The following is a 25,151-nucleotide window of genomic DNA, read 5'->3' as shown; positions in this document are numbered from 1 at the left end:
AAACACTGGTCTTCCTTTCTTGTGTTTACAGGCACTCAGTGCTCACTGTCAGACCCTGCACATTCACAGAGTCCAGCTTACAATTCTCTGAAGCCAGAGTTACTATCAAGGGCTTATGTCCTGACAGTGATTGCCTAGGTAGCAACAGTGGTAGAAAAATAGTAATGAAAAGAGGAGAAGGAAAGAGGAAGGAATGAGCAGTTCAGCAAGAATTGTCAAGAGAAGTGGTGTATGGAAGAGAACTGCATGATTAACAAGACATTTATGTTTGTTAATTGGAATCACAGTGCACTTCACATGGAAGAGCCAGACAGGTACAAACAAAGAAACACTTCTGTGGCATGAGAACAGAAACAGAGGAAGGGGAAGAACCAGTTCTTGGCTATAAAAGAATGAAAGCGGATGGCATCATGCAACAATAACAACATAGAAACATGCTTCAAGGGGTAGACTACAACAAATCTAGAATGATTTAAAAATATCTCAAATTACATTTAGAAATACAATAGACAGAACAAGAAATAAAATATCAAGAATATGAAAAAATAATCTGCCAATTATTTACCACTTGAATCCCAGCAGATATGCTACAGAAATCCAACAGTTTTTGGAGTATGGTATTAGTAGTGGCATGACTTCTAATTGAAAAGACTAAAATTCTAGAGACAGCTTCACTTCCCCAAGTTCAGACAGCTGTGAGTGAGCAAAAATGCTCTAGTCTCCCTTGAGGCACTTCAGAGGTCACCTCAGATCCTGGTGGATTTAATCACCACTTTATGCCATTCTTCCTCCTCTCCTTTTACATACAAGAAATCCCAGGACAACAGGATTACTGATTTGGCATTTATTCTATGATTTTGGGGAAAGAATTAGGAATAAGCTCAGCTCCCTGGAACAGCAAAAATCAAAGGGTGGGCTTTCTGAAGTCCCGTCGACAGATGCTGTCCAGTGCAATTTCAAACAGGGCACAGTCACTTGAATTGCATTTTCCTATATAATTCCTTTCACCTGCAGAGAATCATTAGTAAATAAACTATCAGCTTGAATGAAAGTGGAAAAGTTGAGCTTGAGACTACAACTGACTCAGAAGTTCATGAGCTGACTTTCCTTTCTATTTGTCGTTTCAAAATCTGGAAAATAATCTAAAAGCATATGGTTTTTAAATTCATTAATTAATTTCTGCCATTCGCTTCAGACAAAGGTGGTTAGACTAAAGGGGAGAGTTATTTAGGTAAGAGTGTGACCCAGACTGTCTCCTGCACAGTAAAATATCGGACACTAGTTCAGGTGTTGAGGTGGTTATTCGTTTAAGTGAGGTGCTCTATCCAACAACAAAAATTAAAAATACCACTGTGTCCTTCCTAATAAGGAAGAATGGATTTTTTGTCCAATTTCCAAAATGTGCAATATAGTTAGCAGTATTAACACTGAAGCACTGTTATAGAATAGTGTAAAATATGAATGACATAAACAGAGGGATATTTTTAACCATGGAAGATGATTAATTCTGTTTCCCAACTACTTAATTTATAAAAAATATGACCCAGCTTTTCAGTGATTTTATCTACTTTTATGTCCTTTATACAAATTTAAATTTCAAATTATTATTTTTCTACATATTTGTATTACTGAATTATACTGAATGTTATAAACTATTATTATGGCTGGTTAGACATTCAAACTAGAGTTTTCCATATATGCCTAAATCCTGCATGTCAGACACCTTGAAGAAATATTCCCTGCAGTCAGAATTTTTTATGTAGACAAGGATTATGAAGCAATATGGTTTTTTCTTACATAGAAATAAGTAATATAATAAAATATGTCATTGTTCATGCCAACTACTTTATTACTACTAAGAATCATTTAAAAAATAAAGATATTAAAGTATACAAAGAGGACATTCTTGACAAATACTACTCACCTGTTTTTAAAATACCTATGCATACATAGTACGTATGCATTTACATATTTAAAACTAACTTGAAATACTGCTTAACACTAACATACATTACTGAAAAATCAAAAAAAGGTTTTCCCTGTCAACATTAAAATAAACCATCTGCACGTACAATTACTATAACAATGTATCTTAATAATTTTAGATTCTTTCATAATAATTTTTCACTACTTTTTTAGAAAACAGACATAGCACTGTCAGTGAATTTGAAATATTCAAAAGTATTGCGAGTCATTATTACTTTCAGTTAAAATACAACATTCTCAGTAAAAGAGCAACTGTACTAAACACAAAGTAAAATTACCTAATTTTTCAGGTTTTCTTTTAAGTGTCTGTATCCTTTAATGAACACTGATGGAATTTGGGGTATACAACAGCACTTAGATTTATGCTATTAGGTGTATTTAATCTACTTCATTGTTAGTGTTTCCGAAGTTTTAAAATAAATATTCACTAACATATTAAGTATTTATAGAGCTTGTTTCTTATAAAAATCCATAATCTATTATAATTAATCAATTATGTCAATAATTATTCAATTATCTCAATAATAGTGACATCAGGTAATAAAATCAGGGGGACAGAAAGTTATAAATTGTCAAGATTTATATATTATATTATATTATATTGTAATATATTATTAGATCATATCATAATATTATATCATACTATAACATATTAGATTATAGTAGATTAATGTGAACACATACCCCCACAGACATCACCATCCACATTTTCACACTGTCGATCATCGCATTCACAGTTTTTGCCATGAACTCTGTTGTCTCCTGGAGGGAAACAAGTGCATTGGCCACATTCACATCTCCCTGCAAGAATAAACAATTGTTAGAGTCATGATTTCTGTAAAGTAAAATAAATTAAATAAACCCCCGAACTTATTCTACATCCTACCCCCAGATGCAAACTACAAGTCACTCTGTATTAATTAAAGTACGCACAAAAATTCTATTAAAAAACAAAACAAAACACCACAACTAACACCCCTCCATGGCAATCAGAAACAATGTATATCGCTGTTATATCTTGGTGGAAACAGGAACAATAAGCAATCACTAGCACTGTATGTTTTTCATATCTCAACTTTGCATAACAGAGCTATGGCACACGCTTAACTGCATGATTAACCACTGTAATTAATCTAAAATATTTAACACATACCTCAGAAATACCAGAATGAATGTGATTAGAATTAAATAGTCTATGCACAGGGCTATCTAAGATACTTTCTACTTATGTAGAAACATAAGTCTTCAAATACTTTGTGAGGCATTTGGAAAGCAAAAATCCCTATAATTTTTTTTGTCTAGACCCGAGGAAATAGAAGTCGAAAGCTCAACCTCTGTCAGTCATCCCCTCCATCAGCCTGTTCACAGGAGAACTCCCCAGAGCTTACAGGAGGAATAGACTCATCTAAACTCCCACAGATCTTCCACTCCAGAACCCTCAGAGCAGTGAATATTAAGTGGTCAGATGCGAAAAATAATATCAAGGACAGTCTTGTATTGCACATATACGAGATAAATTCAGTTCAGGGTAACATTTGTTTTGTTATTTCCTACCTTGTAAGAGTTTGCCTCTGTGTTTTTTAAATTGTTTTAATGCAACACTACTGTGAGAACGCTCTAAATATGACACAAACCATGGATCAAAGTAATACATTTGATGGGCTTGGGAAAGGATATTTTGTGTAAAAAAGGGCCACCAGAGACATGGATTAGGATGCAGAAAAGCCTGTTCCTCTTGATCTAATTTAATCACAACATCAGTAAGAGTCAACCTGGGCCTGGACATTGCTCTACTGACTGCAGAACCCAGATTTACGGTAACAGAAACTATAGCTACAAAGCAAAAAAATCCTTCAAGTGCAGCCTTTCATTATGTAACCAAACAGTTCAGTATGTGCAATATTTTTTCAGCATTTGCTGAAATATTTTGCTGAATGGGAAAGGGCTGTTGAGAACCTTAGTGGTCCATTGCTAACTGTAGGTTTTGTGACAGTAAAATATTTTAGGTCAGCATGCTGACAGATCATTCTTAATCTATGGGGTTTTTTTCAACCTCTAACCTAAATTTGTTACATTTGTTTTTCAAAAAAACCCTGTCTAATTAAGCTGGGGGGGGGATCATATTACTGATGGAAAAAAATCGCAGATGATTTTATAGCTGCCATACTCTTCATCTTCCCAAGCATCAATGTACATTGCAATTTCGAGCTGACATTCTGTGTGCCAGGAATCAATCTAGGACGACATTTTATGATCACTTAAAGTGCAAGTATCTTAAAAACAACATGCTTATAGAATTAACAGCAAATACTTCATGATACCTTTATAATACACATAGTGTTAAAACTATGTTGCATTGACAATTATATGAGGATATTCATTCCAGAAAGAAACTTATTATAGGAAGTGCATCTACCACCTCACAAAATATAGTGGTATTTGGTAATCATGTCAATATTTAAGATATGATTGTCTAGAGAATGACTGATGTTATCTGCCTTCATTTTCTAAGCTATAATTATTTGCCAAGAAAAGCTACATTAGAAACTGGAAGAAAAATCATCCCTTAGTACTTAAATATACATAGACTTTTAAAGAGTCCAACTTGTAACTATTTGGGGCTTTCACAGTCTCTTTTTATGCATCCACCTCAGACAACCTGGCTACTTCTACAAAAATGTCACATCGCAGTGTCCCAAAACACAATCAGTCACCTGTGGGCAGACAGGTACCTGATGAACAGGACCCATCTGTTGTGAAGACTCTCTAAAATAAGCAAAAGAACCACCTTTAACAGTGGTATCCTGGCCAGCTAATGCTATAGTAAAGAGGATGCCTGAAGGACAATAAAATCAGTTTAAACGAGTTGCTTTGAAGAGAGGAGTCAGCAGAGATGGGAAATCCTCCAGAGAGATGAGCAAAGGAAGGTTCTGTAATGAGGCTCCTGCATGTTCTGTAATTAAGCACTGCCTTCTGTAATGCTTAATTTAATAAGTCAGAATGACCTGAGAGCCTAGTGGCTGGGCACTTGCACTGGAATAGGAACAGGTTCCTCTCAGTCCCTGCTGCAATTAATATTTATTCATTTTAGTTAATGTGCAACAGGTTTTTTTTTTTGTTTTGTTTTTGTTTTTTTTTTTTTTTTTTCCAAAAAAAGAAGAATATCCCATTCCTTGGCAGATAGGGCACATTTTTGTCATGTAAGAAATACAAGCTCAGATTGTCTTCTCAAAATCAAGCACAAAGGGGATTTAGACCTTTCTCAGTCTTTTTATCTTAGCTAATGAATAAAACACCAATACATATATTCAAAAAGCCCCAAATCCTTGTTGATATCTGTGTCTCATATTTTATTTTGGCTGGCTCCCACCTAAATTCGGGTTATGATTTAGATCATCTGATTGCAGATCTCAGAACTGAAAGTGTCTTGAAAATGGCCAGAAACCTCAGTCAGTAAGTGTTCTGGTAAAGGGTTTCTCTGAGCCATTTCTTTACTACTAAATATTCAAAGATACAGTTATAATAGTTTAGTACACTGCCTCTGAAATTGATACTCAAATTATTAGTTCATCATTCCTTTTCTTTTACAAGTGTGACAAAATCAGCACTAGGAACATGAGAAGTGAATTTAGTGGTAGCACTAAATAATTGCAACTCTGTACTGGCTTACAAAGTATATTTTACTTCCAAAAGTACTGAGATTTTGGTTAGATTATGTAAGGTGAGCTCACTCTGTGGAGATAATATAACAGAGAATTGAAGTCCTATTGCTTCTGAACAGCTAACTACATAGGATGTAGTAAATGTAAACTTTAAAGACTCAGTTTATCACCATATAGATAAATGCAAAAATTAATAGTATTCTGTAACTATAAATTTTGGATTGCTTCCCTAGGAAAACAAGGATAAAATATTTGCAGGGTAAGCTTGCTTCAGTCATACTACTACTTTGTCAGATATATCTGCTACTGAAATAACAGAAGCCACACCTTATTCTGTGACCTTCTTCTCTTAGTTATTGTGATAAAATACTTACCATACAAATTCAATCATTCAAAAGTAATTTGAAGCTCACATTATGCTGAAAAGAGATCAGCACTTTACTAAACATACTCTTTCTTTGTCTAGAATAATAGGTTTACCATAGCAACCTGATTATAGAGAGAAAGCTACTGCCAAACACATCCTAAATTCTCTTTAAATTCCGGGGCATACAGAAACAATTAAACACAGGACTATAATATTCTGCACCTTTTCAACTGTCTGTGCAAGAGCTACACTTTATGAGTAAAAAGAAACAATTTCACCTCAGACATTTTATAGCAAGTGGCTTGCTCTCCGATAAACAGGGAGAGCAAATTTCATTGTCTGATGACTTCAGATGAAGGAATCTTTATGATGGATGTTGTATTAGCTATTAGCATTGAAAAGCTTAACCTACTTATTGCAATGAAAGATGCCCAAAATAGAATAATTATACAAGATATTTATTTGTCTACAGTCTTAATATTTCCTCACACTTTTTCCTCCCATTGATGTCAATAGCAATATTAACTTATTACCGATAACTGTTATTGCTTGAAGACTGAAAAAATACCAGCTTAGGGTGGGGTTTAGGGTTTTTAGAGGGAATTAAAGTGCATTTTTAAAGGGAATTAGAGTGCCACATCTCATTAAAACAGTTTGTTAACTGACTAGAATTCTGAAAATCCATGCCTTAAGCATTTGGCTTTTGATTTTATTCACCGTGTACTACAGCATTTTTTCATTCCTCTTGTCCAACAGTTATGAAAGCATAACTAAAGTAAACAGTGCCTAGACTTATATTAAACCTGCTCCCATGCAAATCACTGTGACCATTACCTGCATTCACTCAAACCAATTTTCATCTGCCTATATAGAGTGACTGAAAGTCTCTTTTATATAAGTTATTTTCATTTTAAAACACTGTGATAGAAGTACATAATTTGTGTAATAAAACAATTTTTCCCTATTATTGCCAGCAAAAATATCAGGAAGAAGCAGCAATAGCTTTCAATGTAAAAATAAACACTGAATATAATAAGATGTACTTCATTGCCTTTTCCTGTCTATAACTCTACAACATAAAAGATTTTTCTGTGCTTGCTGTTGAATTTGTATCTTCTAAATGAAGCAAATACATAACGTAATTTTATTTATTTTTTTTTTTTTTTTTTTTTTTTTAATGTTTAAGCAATAGAGCACCAAGATGCACTGAGATTGTGGTAAAAGCAAACTGGGTTCATTGGTACCTTGGACAGACAGTGTTTGATGCTAGTGATAAATAGAAGGGAATGTGCCTTTTTGAAGGACTTTTCTGCCCCATGGCTGTCCCAGACTTAACATCTGAAGGCATTACCTATCAGAAATTGCAATTTCTTTGTTATCAAGCAATCTCAGGCAACCTGAGCACATTCGGTAAAGCTGCTGTGTCCTTCTGCCAGCAGAACCCATTTCATGCTGGATGGCAACAGATGATTTAAAATGATGTTCAGAAATGGCAAAGCAGAGAAGGGGGATTGGAAGATTTGTACAGGAGATCACAAAGTTTCAGGGGACACAGTGGGTGGGGGAAGCAGATGTGACTTGAAGAAGTAATAGACAGTATGTAGCAGCTTGGTGTAAGGAAAAGGAAAATTCATTAACTGAGTGGTGGAGGAAAAAAAAGACCAGTAAAGGGAATAAACAGTACCACAAAAAGGGAAAAAAAAAATGCAGCAGTTGCCAAAAATAGGATGGACAATCTCATCATGCCTTGTTTGGTCTGAGGCATTAAGAGCAGTTGTTGCGGTTTGAGCCTACTCAGCAGCTAAACGCCCCGCAGCCGCTCACCCCCCCACACACACACTCGGGAACGGGGAGGGAATCAGAGGGGCAAAGGGAGACTCGCGGGTTGAGATAAAAACAGTTTAATAACAGTGACAGAACAACACGCTGACAGCAGGATCAGCGGGTAATGTACAATACAGCTGCTCACCTCCCAGCCGGCGATCCCCAACACAAAGGCCCCACAGCCACAACCCCGGAAGTGAGAGCCCCTCCTGGCCCACCCCTGCCTTTATATAGTGAGCGCAATGTCACGTGACAGGGGATATCGGCCAATCGGGGCCCAGCCCTCCAGCTGTGCTCCCCCCGCCCCCGCACACAGGTGAGGGCACTGGGCCCTGGGGAGCCCCTGGGGTCTCAGGGGGCTGCAGCTCCTCCCGCTGCCAGACCCACGGGAGCTCTAGTCCAGCCCCAACCAGGACAGCAGTGCAATCCAGCTGAGCTTGATCAATATGGAGAAATTTATAGACTCAAACCAAAAACAACTAGACTTCTGAGTGGGCACACATAGTTTATTTTGCATGTCTTATTCCCAAAATTGCCTGGAATGAGTTCCCACACCTAGAACAGCTTTTCATTAAGGAAAAAAAAGAAAAAAAAAAAAAAATCGTATCAAAATATTGTACTGACTAGACAAAAAATAATTCTGCTTTATATGTGAAGGTATCACTGGCTTTTAAAATGCTTGTTATTCTTAGACCTAGTTGGTTGGATTGTTTATGAAATACCAGAAACAGGCAACCTTTGGAAGCATCTTTAGTATGTGCAAAAGTATCCTTGGAACCTCTCTGAACACCTGAATATCTAGCTGATCTCATATAAACTATGAAAAACTGGGGATTAGTTTTTTACAAGGATTTTGGGCAAGCGAGAGCAATGTTGTAATATATGAAAAATGTCATCTGCAACCTCTAGTTATGTCTGGCAAAAAACTAAGTTTTCCTCTTCTAAAAAAGCTTTATGAACTTATATCAGTAGAGTTCTGTTTGTCTCCAATGCTCCAACATGTCTGAAGTTTTGTGACAAAACAGCTAGATAGGCTAGCATAACTCTGGTGCTACCTATTCAGCAAAAGGAGTTCAACATTTACATGAAAAAATCAATTCTGCTGGACTTGAGCACTCCCTTCTGCACTGAAGTGCTATTTTGCCATCTCAGAGGAATGAGGAAGATCAGAGCCCTTAAATGCGGTTTGTCCTCTGTGCAGAGCTCTCAGCTGTCACTGTAGAGTGAGGGAGGCACACTGTGCTGCTCATCACAACACGCCAACCTTTACCCCAGGTACCAATGTTAGTCTGTTCCTGGTGAGTGGCACGGTGACAGGAGCAGAGGTGTGTATGAGGTGTATCTGCAGTGTGGGATCCTGGCTCTGCCGCGCTCTGCGCCTCATCAGCCTTTGCAGGACAGACAGACAGACAGCCAACAGCCTAGGAGGGGACATCTTGTACAGCAACTCCCTTGCATTTGAAACATCCAACAGGAATGTTGATGTTTTTGTATTTTAACTGAAGCTACAGGAATCGCAAGGGATTTATTTTCTTAGTGTGCACAGGATTGCTCTATCAGGCTGTTGGGGGGTTGGGATGGAGGGACTGGTTTTGTGGAGATATGGTAAAAACTGGGTTTTCCACACAAAGTTCAATCAACAAGCACTTTTTTTCTGCAGTACATTGTGAAAAATAAAATTGTGCATTTATCTCCTCATACACAAGAAAAAATGTGCTGCAACAATTACAAGAACAACTCCTTGTTTGGCTTTGGGTTGGGAACAAACTTTCTGTTTCTAAATCAATACACAAAAAACAAACATGCCTTAAGTCTACTCATAAAAAGGGATTATTTGCAGCATGACTGACCCAAGACCTCAACTAAAGATATAAAAGCTCCAGAGAAGAGCTTAGCTGAATCATACAGACATAAAATGAAATGAAAATTGCTTTAATAAATCTAAAGTAATTTCCAAAGTTCAGATTTTTGAACTACTTTTTTTCAAGAATTTTGTACACTGAAGTGAACTTTTAGCAGAAAGCTCTGAGATTTTTATTTAAATGGCACCAACAGTAGCTAAAGCATGTAATTGGGTTAAATATCCGTATTTTCCTTAGTCTTATTAGGCAGTTCTCAACTGCAATAACTGCATCAGCTACTACATTCAGCACTATCAATGGGGCTGAAATAACTGCAATCAGTTAACCATTATCATATAACTATATCACACACTTAGAAGACTTGTACCTAACACTGTTAACTTTTTGTTCCAGGTTGTATTACCTCACCTTAGGCCCATATGTGGCTTCAAAGGCCAGGATACTTTCAGTAATTGCTTATGTTGATACACCTGTTTGTATTTTCATTTCCATATCATGCTTGGAAAACCTACTCCAAATCTGTGTGAAATGCTCAGTGACACTGGGTCATCCAGTGCTACATAGAATATCATGGTCCCAAGTGAAAGGGCTGGGAACAGGTTGGAAGGTTCCACAAGGCGTGTGGCTGGGGGGACTTTGCTGTGTACAGCTTCTCTTACCATTTTCCTTTAGGAGAAAGTACCTAAAGTCCCATGTATGCTCATCACCTACACTACGTGTCTTGCAATGGCTGTTAGTATAAAAAATTGGCCTAAGAGAAACAGCAGAAATTCACAAATTAAGAAATTATTTTGTTAAAGCTGCCTGAGACTTTCCATTATTGTATGTGTTTTATGAAGTTGTTCACTAGTACGGAGTATCAAGCTGTCCCTCATATAATAAGGTATGTGCATCTTTTCTCAGACAGAAAAATGTGTTTCTTGTAATCTTTGAAAAATTTAATTACTTTATAATGTAAAAGAGTATTAAAAATTATCTGGCAATTTGATTTTTCATCAAGGGAGAAAAAAAACCCCACACTACCACAGGAAACAAATATCCCTAAGATAAAAACCCTAAAAAAAGAAAAAATAAGTATGTTATCCCAACCAACAGAGCTCTCACAACAGCAAAAGCAACTGAATACCCAGGATTGTAAAAGCAAGCGTTATGCAAGAGCAATTACAAATGGCTGAGACTTGCCCCCCCCACTTTAGTACACACTGGCATGTATGACTGGAAGCCTAATTGCACAGTTGGCATATGGCATCTGAAGTAAATGTTCTTCCTTTGTGACAGCCTAATAGTGAAATAGTTCTTTAGATAAATCCACTCAACAGCACCACTTTACAGATTTGGCATCAGATAGTCTTTTACAGCTCTTGATGATCAGCACTAGAGGTATGTATCTTCTTTTCCATGTTGCTTTTCTTTTCTTTTTTTTTTTTTTTTTTTTTTTTTTCTCCTCCCTCTCATTAAACATTTGGGTAAGAAACACTGCTGTGTTGCTAGTTTCCTTTTCAGATTGTTAACTTGTTGACATCTGCTATCATCATCAAGCCGGCATGTCTCCTCCATCTGCCTCCTCGCAGAAGCAGTGCTTTGAGGATACACTCCTTGAAGGCTGCTATTGTGTTTCTGCACAGCCAACAGGGAATTTCTAGAGGAGTTCCAGAAGAGGAGATGTCAAGAACACCCCTGCCCACTTTACAAGAGCAGGATTTTAGCCATATGCCTTACTTTCCCTGGTGATATCTTCCTTGGGTCTCCCACTCGGGGCATGACCTTGACAATTCACTCGCTCTATTAAGGGGACAAGTCGGATTACAAAGGCAATTACTCCTCTGTTCAAAAGAAATGTGATAGTCAATGTCACTCCACAGAGGAGAGATGTGTGAAGAAGACAAGAAAGAAGGGAGCAAAATGCTTTCTAAAGAATGTGTTATTAAGGCAGAGAACAGTAGAAATGGAAGAGAAGGAGGAGGAATCCATTGAGGGAAAAGAGAAAAAGTAGACAGCATGGCTAATATCACTCCAAAGATGTAAAATCCCTAGAATTCAGCAAGCCATCATCTGATTTTTTTTACCCTTCCTCTCCTCCCTTCTTCTCTCACCCCAGTAAAAATAGTTCCTCTTTCTTCCATCAGCTTCTTTCTTTTCTGTTTTTCTCTCTACTGCTTTTTCTCTTTCCACTTTGTCCAGTGGGCCCTCCCCTCCCTTAAAATGCTGGGTACTGAACATTTTGTACTTCTACAGATCGCCTCATCTTTCAGATCACCCCATGTTTCCTTCTCTAGCTTGCACTGAGCTGTGTCCTTTCATCTCTTTTTCATTCTTTCCCTCCAAAATGCTTTCAATAACTCAAACTATCAAGAACTACTGTAAGAGAGATGCCAATAAATCAAGGAAAGGATACACAGCAGTCTACTAAAACTAACATCTTCTCCATAGAGTATGAAAAATGAAGTATTGTGTTTGATTTAAAGGACCTGTCTTGAGAATGCTTTTCCTTCACCTTGACAACTATCAGGAAAAATAAGTCTCATTTCCCTTTCAGACTGTCCAACTGTCTAATACTTAGCATAAGCTGCTATGAAATATTTTCTAGAAAAACCCAAACATAATAAAGAGGCACAATCCAACAGTGAAAGATATATGAAACACAAGGACATTGTTCAAGAAGCTGTGATGGTTTTTGAGTCATTTACAGCTTTATACATTTGACTGCCTTATCACCCAGAGGATTGACTGCTTACCCCTTTTTTACATGATCCGCCATGTAATGAGTCATAGCACTAATTCCACAGAGATATTTAATTTGCAGATTAATTTACTAGAAAATGTCAACTGCTTTGTGGAAGTTTAATCACCAAAATGTTAACCTTGTTCACTTCCTGCTGATGCCTGTTGTTTATTAGGTAGTAAAATTCAAGATATTTTAGGGTTGTAATACAAGCCTATCTATTAAAACATTTAAACTCCTAAAGTCTCTGCTCTTTGAAGCTTTATCCAAGATTAAAGAGCTTTATAATGGCAAAACAGCAATATGAAAAGATTCAACTGCATAGCAACCATCAATATTATTTGCAGATAACAGACTGCTAGGTTCAGAAACCATGGCAACAAATGATATCACACTGTATCTACCTTATTGATTAGCTTTCACCTCAAGACTTTTTCCAAAAATGAAAGACATTACCTAGCAACTGCATCATCTACTGAGTTGTTCCAAGTTAAAATGCTCTTACCTTCACCTGTAAACAAATTTTTCCTTTTTCTTGCCAACTGGCCAGATTGTGCACTAGCCTCTTGTTACAAGGCTCTCTCTTTAATCTGTTGTAAAGACACTGCCTTATGGCTCCTAAAATCTTTGCCCCAAATGTAATTGCATCTGTGAAATAATGCTTCTTCCCGGCACCCAAAAAAGTTGGCTCTGAGGAAAAGTATGCAATGTGTAATGAGGAAATTAAAGTCATGATTGTAACAGCTTTTAAAATGCAAACTATCCTTAGAAAACAATACTATCCTTCATTTTCCCACTCTTCGATTTCTAGTATTAGTAGTAAATTCTTCATTGCAGGAAACCCTGAGTTTACAGATTTCAGGAAGAGAGCACAGCAACAATAAAACAGTGATCCAAGAGTTACCAAAAGAGACCAGCCAGGCACATTATGTATCATCCTACAGGTATATTTGTTTAAACTTCCTGAAAGTAATACCCTCTTTGCTCATCTTGATAGGATCCCATGAGCAGGTAAGGACACTGTCTATTAAGACTGAGTTAGAGAGACCAGTTCTAACTATGAGCTTCACATATTTATACTCAGCCTCCTGTTTGGAGGACCTGAATAAACCCCACCAATTAAAGACAGTTGTTTTCAAGCTAGTTGAAATGCATGCAATAAGTAATTAGAGCCTACCAGTGAGGTCACACTATTCCTACAACGTCTGCCACAGAAAATATAGATTTGTGATCAGTCTCCAAACCTCAAACCTTCCTGACAAATACATCAGTACTCTGAAAGTCTAAAATTAGGGCGTTATATTTTAATTAGTTAACTCAAGCCACTGCTATGAAGAACCTAAGACTGGAACAATTGCCTATACATTAATATTGTTGCTAGTTCTGAGAGCAAGAAATCAGGTTTACAGTGTGCATTAGGCCCCGTATTTCTAGATCAATAACACATATGCTCTTGTCATGATTTCTGCTTTGACTGGAACTGACCTTCATTTTGCCAATCAGTCACACGAAACAGATTTACCTGTGTGCTTAAGTTGGAGCTGTAAAACACAGCAGTCTCACCATGTGGCTGCCCATCCCTTCTCTACCACCTGCTTTCAGTCCTGACCCACCTTGCCACCAGCTACTCCATGTCTGCTCTCTGTGGGACAGCCCACTGCAAGTGCTGACAGCCAGGAAGCGTGTCTGGGCGAGCCTCAGCCCTCAGTCAGCATCACCCACTGGACAGGAGAAGAGGAAACATCGCTGATGAGCAAAAGAGGTGCTTGAAACTGAATGGAAACTAGGGACCAAGAAAGTATTTTTCACATCAGTGCAAGAATTTCTATACTACCACACAACATGAACTTCTGGGAGTGCCAGGGAAGGTTTATATAACTCATGATTCTTCCTGTAATTCCTCTCTCAAAAGAGGGAGGGAGAGAGAAGAGAGTCCAATGTTCCCCAGAAAGCATTAAAAGCTCTCCAGCAGATGGAGAATTCAAAACACATGACCAGTCATTAGTCCCTTGAAAATTTCAGTCAATATGATTTTGAGGAAAAATGGTCACATAAAATGTCAGTAATATACTTGATATTAAGTATTGTGTATCTTTTAGTTTAAGGATATGGCTACTCTTTTGTCTTTAAAAGTCACTTTAAAAAGTGAGAGTTTTATCAACATTGATAAGTGGAAAAATTTAAGATGAAAATAAGAATAACAAAATGTCAATTTTTTATAGCATCAGAAACATTCTGGAGTCAAATGAAACAAAAATAGAAAAGTTAAGGTCTATTATATAAATCAGGGAGTAAGAGGATCTTTTACAAGTGATTAAAAATGTTAAGACTGTAAAGCCTGATAAGTAGTGTAGGGAATTCTATGCCAAATTGAAAACATCTATCCTCTTCTGTTTTGGAAATAGGTATAGATATTACACACAGTACTGCTTTGTCAATCTCCTCAAGTCATCATGTAAGAACACAAAGACAATGCAAATAGTGCTTTCCACAGAACAATTGCTTCATTAAATATTTACAAATTAATCAGAAATGAGATTGCTGGCTAAAAAAACAATCCCTTCAAGGAAAAAGTAATATTCACTGCAACAGTTTCTAGAAAAAAAAAAAAAAATCTGCTAAGCAAAAGTAAAACTAAGAAGAGAAACCTGGACCTAGCCAGTAAAGTGAGTGGTTTTACCTGTCTGGGTAGAGAAAGAATGCCTCGAATTCATCTGCTGCAACAATTTGTGTGCCTTTTCTCCCCCAAAATACTCAGTCTAAGCAGATCCACTAAATTGTAAACTAAAACTGCCTGCTCCCCACCAATGAATATACAGAGAACATGGTGTTTCCAGAGACAGTAGTCACCATTACAGAAATCTGAAGGTAGATGCAACTCCCTACCCACTCCAGCTATCTAGGAGCAGTTCTTTGTAACTTCAGAACAAGGTTACTCCAGTGGAGAGCAAAGAAAGAACTCAACCCTTCAGATAAACCAGGCTTGTGAAATAAACCCTTGAAAAGTCAGATTCAGTACATTTTTTGTCTTAACAAAAGCTCACTGATAAAATAGCCAGTGACAAAGTCAACAAAACAGAAACACGGTAGAGATTTCATGTGAATTTAAAGATGGGAGAGGGGTTGCTGGGAGCTTTTTCTTTCTTTTTTTTTGTGCTTTTTCATTTAAGGGTAGGAGTTGAAAAAGTTATCTAAGTGGTTGCCAAGGCAGCAGAATATGGGACATGGAGAGAAGAGGAGACCGTTACAATGACTAGTTACACTTCAGTAAGCATGCTCTGGAATAAGTACATGTAAGAAAAGTAATCTAACAGGTCTCACCAGAGAAAAGATCCCAAAACTAAAGCCACAGCCGATGATGAAGGAAAAATTTGGATGGGAAATGAAAATGTATGAGAGAAGAGGGAAAACTTACAAATCTGTAAAACAAGGAGATTTTGACAGCAGATTCCAAGATGAGGACAATGGGAAACATCTGGCCATGAAGTCAGTTTACAAATACAAAAGCAAAACCAGTAACAGAGAAGAATCAGGCTTGAAGGATAAGTCTGGAGTGCTCCAAACACCCTGAAGAATGAAGAAAAGATGATGTGAAATGGAAAGAAAGAAGAGCAAAGATGTCTGAAAATCATAGAATCATAGAATCACAGAATCATTTAGATTGGAAAAGAGGCTTAAGATCACTGAGTCCAACTTAACCTAACACCGCCAAGTCCACCACTAAACCCTGTCCCTAAGCATCACCATCTACATGTCCTTTAAATACCTCCAAGGATGGTGACTCAACCACTTCCCTAGGCAGCCTGTTCCAGTGCTTGACAACGTTTTCAGTGAATTAATTTTTCCTGATATACAATCTAAACCTCCCTTGGTGCAACATGAGGCCATTTCCTCTGGTCCTATCACTTGTTACTTGGGGGAAGAGACTGACACCCACCTCGCTATAACCTCCTTTCAGGGAGTTGTAAGAGAGTGAGGAGGTCTCCTCTTATCACTGAGGAACAGACAAGGGAGGCAGGTAAGTATCAGAGCTCACAGAAGAATAAGTAGATGATGGTATGAAAGGAAGAAAAGTGAGCTGATCTGTCAAAAGAAAGAAGAGAGGAAGAAGGAGAACCTGTGACTGACACTCAGCAAAATAAGGCAGGTTAATCTCAAAAATACGGGGGTATGAGAAAGGAGTGAGGATGAGCTGGTCTGAGCAAAAAGATCCAGCAAGTGGAAAACCAGGTGTCCTCAGGAAATTTTTTCCAATTTGCAGAAAAGGTGGCATTAAAAGATAATTGTGATAAATAATAGAAGAATTTTGCTTTCGCTAAAAGTAATTAAACAATTACTTTTATTGAATTAGGATGAAGCTATTATTAGTACAATGATACAAATTTTAAGAAAAGTAAAATAATTTTCTAGTGGGAAAAGAGAAGGGAGGGGGGATTGATCAGAGGAAACAACAACCCAACAGCCCCCCCTTTTTCCTTTGGAATGCTCACCAGATGGTCCATAACAGCTAACTCAAGCAGTGGTATGAAGAGAGAAAAAAGCTATATTATTCTCTAAAAGCAAAAGAAATTCTGTCCAAGTCAAAATGACTTTATCTGTTAGAAGAGCCAACATATTTTCCATAATAATAAATAATCAGATGCCATTTCCAAGGGAAGGTGGCTTTGATTAATAAAGACATTCACCTTACTGAACTATGAAGCAGTGTATCATTTTACAGACCGCTGAGTCTACAGAAAGAAACACTGTTTCCTGCACCACTATGGGTCAAAACTTTGCTGACTGATTTTTACTGTCTAAGAACAATTTTTCTGTCATTGCTATGGCCACCTTTCCTCTCACACAATGTCACCAAACCACAAACCACCATGGCTCATAATCATTGAATGGCATTCATAACACGTGGGAAGCGCCGTGGCAGGGTTAGAGAACTTGTGCTGACCTGGGAGAAAAACAGTGTTCCCACTTGGCTGTTCAATCAAACTGTATCTTTCTTTCAGTAAAAAACCTGTCCCTATATGCTTACTTGTTATAATTAGAGAGGACATCAGGGATCACGGTTCATGGTTGCACCTTCTGAGTTTCATTATCGATCTGAATGTAGGCAAACCATTAGCAATCCACCTTCTTGTCTACAAGAATGAAGTGGGATTACAGCACCCAAGAGCAGAGCACTAGCAACCAGTGTATTAAAAGCAGTCAGTGTGCAAAACAGTGTTATGGAAAAAAAAAAAAAAAAAAAAAAAAAACACACACAAAAAAAAAAAAAAAAAAAAAAAAAAAAAAACAACCAAAACAAAACACCATGCCACAGCCAGCCTATGCCTTGCAAGAAGGGGAAATTTGCAAAGATCAGCTCCAGCTGGAGAAAGACAATGTGGGGGGAAATGACCCTTAGAGCTGCAAAATACCATTTAGTGGCTGACAGGAACACTTGTGCTGCTGTGAAAAGCAGGCAATCCTGGCCCTTGGTTCCTGCTGCACTCAAAGGAGCCACAAGTGCTGGTGGGTCTTCATTTGCATGAGAGGTGATGGCCTGCAGAAGCTTGGTGTTTATAAATCCATCAACTCTGCTGCTTGCAGAGGTATTGCTATGCTTGGGGCAGAAGAAACTCGTGAGTCCTGCTCAGCACTAGGGCATCTTTTGGCAGCAGAGGATCCAGCCCTGCTGAAAGGCAGCTGCCCCTGGAGCCAAACTCAGCTGTTGAGCTTGGACCTGTATATCCACAAACACTGGAGATGAACCAGCCAGCTTTGCAGCAAATGTAAAGTAGCATTTGTTGTTCATGGCTTTCACTGAGAGGGATTAAAGTGGTATGAGAGAGCAGACAGGAGGCAAATCCCAGGGGTGAGAAACATTGTTTCAGTGCTACCATGCCACCTCTGATTTTAGCATGGCATAAATTGATGCTAAAACTGCGTTTGCTCATATGGATTTTTACAGACTGTCAAAAATTCCTCCCAGCCCTTTTCCAGGAAATGTTAGAGTTCTGATTAGCAAATAAGAAAAAAAAAGTAAAAATAATTACTGCTAACGAGGTTGAACACAATGAGTTTGGCAAATTCTCTCATACCTGATTTCAGCTGGAAATCTGGCCTAGATGGAGCATTCCACATGTATCATAAACACCTTATTAGAGAAACAAAATAGGCCCGGTATTACCAGTTTAAATTTGTCAAAATTGCTTTAAACATAGCATGAATGTGGGATTTACTTTTATTGCTGTTTTAGAGAAAAGTACTCCAAATTACTCAGACAAATAAAAGCAATAGTTTGATGCTATGTTTAAAAAGCAATTAATTCTGCAGATCTACTTTTTAAGCTAATATATTTTTTTTTTTGCTTTGCTTTGTTTTTAATAGCAAGCAATAATGAATTAAGCAGCATTTCTTTCACAAAAAAAAAAAAAAAAAAAGGTAGATTGGCTCTTCTTTTTAAATAATGTCATAAGAAAATTGTATGTAAGCCTCCTCCATGAAACTGAGAAGCTGGCACGTTATTAAATTGCTGTGCTGGAAATTGTAAGGTCCCAGCAACTGTCTGCATTTTAACCCTTCTCCCCAGGAACCTGAGTTATGGCAGACCACTGACAGTAGCAAGTAAGAGTCTGCCACAGAAGAATTAGTAATTTTGTTGCTATTTTCATTTCCCCCTCCTGGAGTGGGGAGGCTATTGAGGCTTGGTGCTGAGGAAGTGGGAAGAAATAAGGAAAATAATCAGTAGAACTCATTATTTTTCTGTAAGAAAAAGTGGGAGGTATAAGTTATAGGGGGCGGTAGTTGTAAATCAGACAAGGGCAGAAACTGATACTCAGTCGTAAGAGGAAAAAGAGCAGCGGAGACATCAGCTGAAAATAAGCAGCAACCACATGTACTATAACATCAGTGCGCCCTCACAGAAATGAAGCATTTATTTCAAAAAGTCAGTCACTCTTTGCTTCCTTCCCAATAGCAGCAGCCCTGCCTCCTCCCCAGCAGTGAGACTGCCTGCACCTCAGCATCACTGTTGGAGGCACCAGCTCTCTGCACCTTGCACAGTAACAGTTTGGCTTTCAGAAGTCAGGACAGGAAAAGGGGTCAGCAGGCAGAAGAGCAGCGGGCGACTGCCAGAGCAGGCTGTGTTGCAGCAGCCCTGGACAGCCTGGGATTGTCACTTTCAGGATCAGGAGTCTGAGCACAGGCAGAACACAGTGACAGAATTTAATATTTTTCTTGAAGCCTTCATTATTAGCACTGCTACTTAAATGAATGACTCATTCATCTATCCTGTCTCAAAGATCACAACAGGAAACATTACACCCATCTCGATCTGTTTCTCCACTACTTTATTTATAGCTGCAATTAAGGAAAAAGAAATGTATTTTCCCAAAAAGTTTCACTAGAAAAGTGAAAACTATCTACATACCAGTTTATATAATATGAGAAATACATGGAAAACAATGCACACAACCCCCCTCACTTTTAGTATCTATCTGAAAGACAATCTAGGCTTACCCTAAAAAAGCCAACACTGGTAAACAGAGGTTCAGTGTTCAGAAGAACAATAAAATCAGCATACGAAACCAGACAAACCCCACTCCAAATGTCAACAGACATGTTGAGTGCAACATTTTGATAGGACAAAGGGTAATGGTTTCAAACTAAAAGAAGGTAGATTGAGACTAGATATAGGGAAGAAATTTTTTACCATAAGGGTGTTGAAACACTGGAACAGGTTGCCCAGAGAGGTTGTAGATGCCCCATCCCTGGAAACATTCGAAGCCAGGTTGGATGGGGCTCTGAGCGACCTGATTTAGTTGAAGATGCCCCTGCTCATTGCGGGGAGATTGGGCTAGATGATTTTTAACTGTCCCTTCCAAACCAACCTATGATTCTGTGTTTCTGATTCTATCCTGCAAATGCAATTATTTTCATGGGTATTTTTCCCCCAAAAGACCTTTATCTGAAAAACTGTAGTACAGACTGACACAGGTATCTCCTATACACAAACCCATGCAAGACCACACACATGCAAATGTTTCTGAAAGGCAAAAAGTAACAAATGATGAGCTTCCACAGCAAGTTGTACTAAAATCACATGATTACATGACTTATAATGACAATGAAGATCAATATAATTCTAGGGTAGATAACTCACCACCACCCAGAAATTTCAGATTAAAATAACTTCCAAACGGAGGAAAATTTGGAGTGGCAGGTACAGAATAGTTTGCAACATGCACGCAGTTTTGCAACAGCATGAAAGGCACTCACAAGTCAAACAGTGCAATTCTGTGTTTCATGTCATTTTCAATAAGTACACCCCCCCAAAAAAAAAAAAAAAAAAAACAAAAAAAAAAAAACCAAAAAAAAACAGAGAACAAGCCCCTGGTTGCTTCTATGTTAAAGAGTAAGAAATTACATGTCAGCTTTCACCCCATCCTTCTGCTTCTGCTAGGAAGGAGATAAAACCTTTAGGGATTGATCTGTACAGTCTTTCCAAACAAAGCTAGGTCCAAAACTCAGTTAACAGCATGAATACAGATGCTTAGCAGAGTTTAACAACTCAAACATACTGCTATGCTAATGTGGTTTCACCTCTGGAGCTAAATCTTGTATGGCTAACATAACTATGACACACAAGCTCAGGACCTTCTTTAGGAGACTCTATAGACAAACTCTTAGAAATGCTGAAGAGTTTTGAGCTGATCCATGGCCTGTGTTCCTAATGAGATGACATATTTGTCTGAAGAATCTTATTAACTCCTAGACTGCCGTATATACAATTCAAAGCCCTTGATTAGATGTGATCTATGTTAAGTAGGGAGATGTGGCTGGAACTCAGGCTGTGTGGAAGCTCATATATTTGCCTTTTGCAGATAGCATTTTAATGAAAATAAACTCCATTTTAAGAATGCCTGTGGCTCCAAATATCTCAGTAAAGAGCCCCACTATTTAGCACAAAGGCTGAAGTGAACCATAAACTAGCCAACAAGGAATGCATTCTTGCAGAACCTGAAACCAAGAAAGAGCATCTCTCTGAACTCCCTGCTTCCAGGGATTGCTGCTGCAAGGGAATGAGTTACTGAGTAGTTGAGTGACCTTCCAATGCTCGTGTACTTGTTACACAAGGAAAAGAGGGAATACAGCACAACATATATTAACAGCGATATCTGCACAGATATATAAACCAGAGAGATACACACACTGAGGACTGTGTTAGCTTTTCCTTTTCGCTAGAATCTATGAACAACGCTACTCTCAGGTGTTAGCCTAGTAACAAGAAATCATACCATCTCAAATTATCAACGAGATGGACTAAGTGTCTAATACTGCTGTCTCCTACTCCTAAGGGACTGCAATATGTTATATTTTATTGAAATTAATTAATTTGTATTGATAGAAAAATGAAACTGTTGCCATGAAGCGATGCTGCAAAATTCAACAGATTTATGTGTCCTTGTGGGAAAGCCTTTTCAACTAATGTAACAGTGTAATCATTGGGGATCACAGAATACTTCAGGTTGGAAGGCACCCCTGGAGATCATCTAGTCCAACACCTCTGCTCAGCACAGGGTGACCTACAGCTGGCTGCCCAGGACTGTCTGTGTCCAGTTGGGTTCTGAATGACTACAAGGATGACGACTACACAAAATCTCTAAGAAACCTCTTCCAGTGTGTGGTCACCCTCACAGTAAAAACATTTTTTTTCATCATCTTTTTCCTCTTCTGATCTACTGTGGCACCAGGATGTTCATGAGAATTTTAAGACATATTATTACAATACTTCCCCTGTAGTAGGCAAAGGGTAAAAAAAAAAAAAAAAAAAAAAAAAATGGTTGATTAATTAGAGAACTTTGAGACGTTGAGATTTTGGGGGAAAAACAAATATGAGTTTCCCAAAAGCTTGTGGTGGAAATGTACAATATTCATTTGCATTCAACACTTTCTGATTCATCAAAAAAATATTAAACAATCTGGAAAATGGAATATTTTATAGAACCCAACATCTCTACCCTGCACCCCTTTGAAAGTGAAGTTATGTATCTGTTTTGCAAAGTCTGTATACTCTTTTTGACTAATAGATTATGCTTTTTCCAAATACATAAATTAAGATCAGAATCAATATGATAGCATATTTTACTGACTTCTAAGTAATACAGAAATTAATTCCTGAAAGTGTACTTTTTCCAGCTACCTTTAAAACAGTGATAGATTTCAAATTTCCATTTGAATTACACACTTCAAGTAACCTACTTTTCTTACCCTGCTGGGTGCAGGGTCCTCATAAAGAATTACAGAGTTAGAAGTAAGTGACATTCATTAAAGCAGAAGGAAGTACTCTGCTTTTCAGTCTCAGATTATCAAAATAGTCCAGGCTCCACATTTTTTGTAAATGTATTTCCTAGAGAAGATGAATATTTGTATGACATCCCATCAGAAACAAGCCAGTTTTTAAAATGAAACTATGACAGGATTAATCTTCCTAAATGTTCTATCAAGAAATTACAACTTATTTTTCTGTTTTCTTTGATTAAAGAATCAAATAGAATGTAAAAAAAATACTCAGTGCTCTTATCTTTGAGTCAGTCAGTAGCACTGAGAGTAATACCTGATGGTTTGTCTTAAACTCTAACACAAGTTCTACAGTAAAATCTCAAATCAAGATTAGGCACAAAGGTATTTTGTATCCAAAACAAAACGAACAAAAAATGTGAGCTATGCTGCAGTGAGAGATTCTCAGGAGCAGGCCTGCAATGGGAAAACAAAACTTTACAGATCATGAAGACTGCCACAAACACTACCATTCTTTGCTGGGAGGACAAGGTGTAGTTCTTTTTCAACATCTCCTAACATAAATCATCTATCCACCTTCTCAAAACAAAATACTCTTCCTTTGGGAAAGGGTGAGGAAAAGAGCAAGTCTCAAGTGGTAGCACTCTTCCTTAGCAGACAACTGAAGGGCACTTGAATATGGTGGGCATGTTGTGCAAGAGCACACAGAGGTTAGAATTAATTCCAAACACCACAAAAGGTTATTCAGAAACATTCAAGAGGAGAAACAGCCTTATGGTGCTTAACAAAGCAAGGCAGCAAGCCTGAAATAGCAGGTCAACAACTCAAATGCAAAGCTAAGCCAAGAATTTAATAGGGGAATTCTAATAGATGATGGTTATAAACAGGGCAGCCTGCAAGGAAAATATATTTAATTAAAATAAATTACATAGATTGAAGACAGTTGTGAAACAACCTCAAGCTGTTGAAATTTCTGAAATTTTAAAAATAGATTGATCTATATCTTTTAATAATGCATATTTCTGTTCTTTGTTGAGAGTAACTCTGATGTATAACAAAGTTCTCAAAACAACATCATTTAAAGTCTACAACTATGAAGAAACATAAAAAGTCAGTATAAGTCTATAAGAGATATCTTTTTTGTACCAAGAGAGGTTCAAAGCACACCAATGCACTCCTTTTCAAAAAATAAAATAAAAAAATAAAATAAAATAAAATAAAATAAAATAAAATAAAATAAAATAAAATAAAATAAAATAAAATAAAATAAAATAATAATGAAGTGTATTCTAGGAGGAACTAGTACAATTTCTGGCAAAACAAGTGTAACAGTAGGATAAAGCCTCAAAAGTACAAAAGCTTACCTGGGCCTCTTTTGTATAACAGAATATATTGTGACTGAACACAGAACAAATTATGCAACAGTGCCAAGTGCCGTTGCTACCATGTTCATTCACTTACATGCATGTACGTAGATAAATGTAACTGCTTTGTTCTCATCATATGCAATATACAGAAAAAGCTAAAATTACTAGAAATGGAATATTTATGCTCTTAAACCACTGTGACTCTACAGAGTTTATCATGAAACTCTGCAGGTTAAAAACAACAGCCATCTCTCAATCTGCACTAAGTTAATTTCATATCCAGTCCATGTTATCTGAAAAAAAAAAAAAAAAATGGGCTGTGGGAAGCTTCATATCCAAATGTCACTTGAATGAAAAGAATTGCTCAGTATGCCTCCATTTTTTAATCCACGAAAGAGCATGGGTTAACTCCTGCCAAGCATTGTTTCTATGTTACAGTGTGTAGATGAAAGGACAATAGAAGTATTTTTCTCTCTCTCTCTTTTTCAAACAAATCCTTAAAGTGAATTATTCCTTTATAATACCAGGATGAATTATAAGTGCTAGCATCAGAAAAGCAATAATAGTCTGAGTGTAGGGGCTTCCAAAATACAGCCAGTTGAATTACTTGGAGTTAATAGTATGAGTCACCAACAGCCATGAACAAATACAGGGGCTACCTCAGCACTGTTTGATGTACTGAGATGGGTGCACTGATTCATGAAGTCAGACAAGAAGGCAATAAAGAGGGGAGAAGGATGTACTAGAAGCCTGCCATTCATGCTGCACAGTCTGGGCAAGGCAACTGGCTGGCTCCATCTTCTTTCCAGGAAGCAGGTAATATATCAAAGTGTAAAAAATTATAGGGTCATGGCCTTGCAGCATGCTAAGAAACACAACTGATTCACTGAGAGATGGATCTCATTACAACACCTGTAATAGGCACCAATTAGGCATTGCCCAAACCCATTAACAAGCCCAACGAACAGCTGTATCTCCTGCTGCTCACGCCTGTTCTTCCTTGGGGACTTTTCATAATATAGATATTCTAGCTTGAAATTTAGATGAGGGATAGAAGAGGAAGGACAGGAAATTATCTGTTCTTAT

At 37.5% G+C, this 25,151-nt stretch overlaps 1 protein-coding gene across 1 annotated transcript in view; it reads right to left on the bottom strand.

Annotated features, from left to right (window-relative positions):
* Nucleotides 1-25,151, bottom strand: part of ITGBL1 (integrin subunit beta like 1) — a 158,644-nt gene that overhangs the window by 22,701 nt on the left and 110,792 nt on the right. The window contains exon 8 of the mRNA XM_032997038.2: nt 2,671-2,787. Within this exon, the coding sequence (XP_032852929.1) occupies nt 2,671-2,787 (117 nt within the window). The remainder of the gene's footprint in view (nt 1-2,670; nt 2,788-25,151) is intronic.

The sequence above is a fragment of the Tyto alba genome, unplaced genomic scaffold, assembly GCF_018691265.1.
Source record: "Tyto alba isolate M040663 unplaced genomic scaffold, T.alba_DEE_v4.0 Super-Scaffold_45, whole genome shotgun sequence".
Taxonomy (NCBI): Eukaryota; Metazoa; Chordata; class Aves; order Strigiformes; family Tytonidae; genus Tyto; species Tyto alba.
The sequence above is the reverse complement of the archived record's forward strand: the minus strand, read 5'-3'. Positions and strand labels throughout refer to the sequence as shown.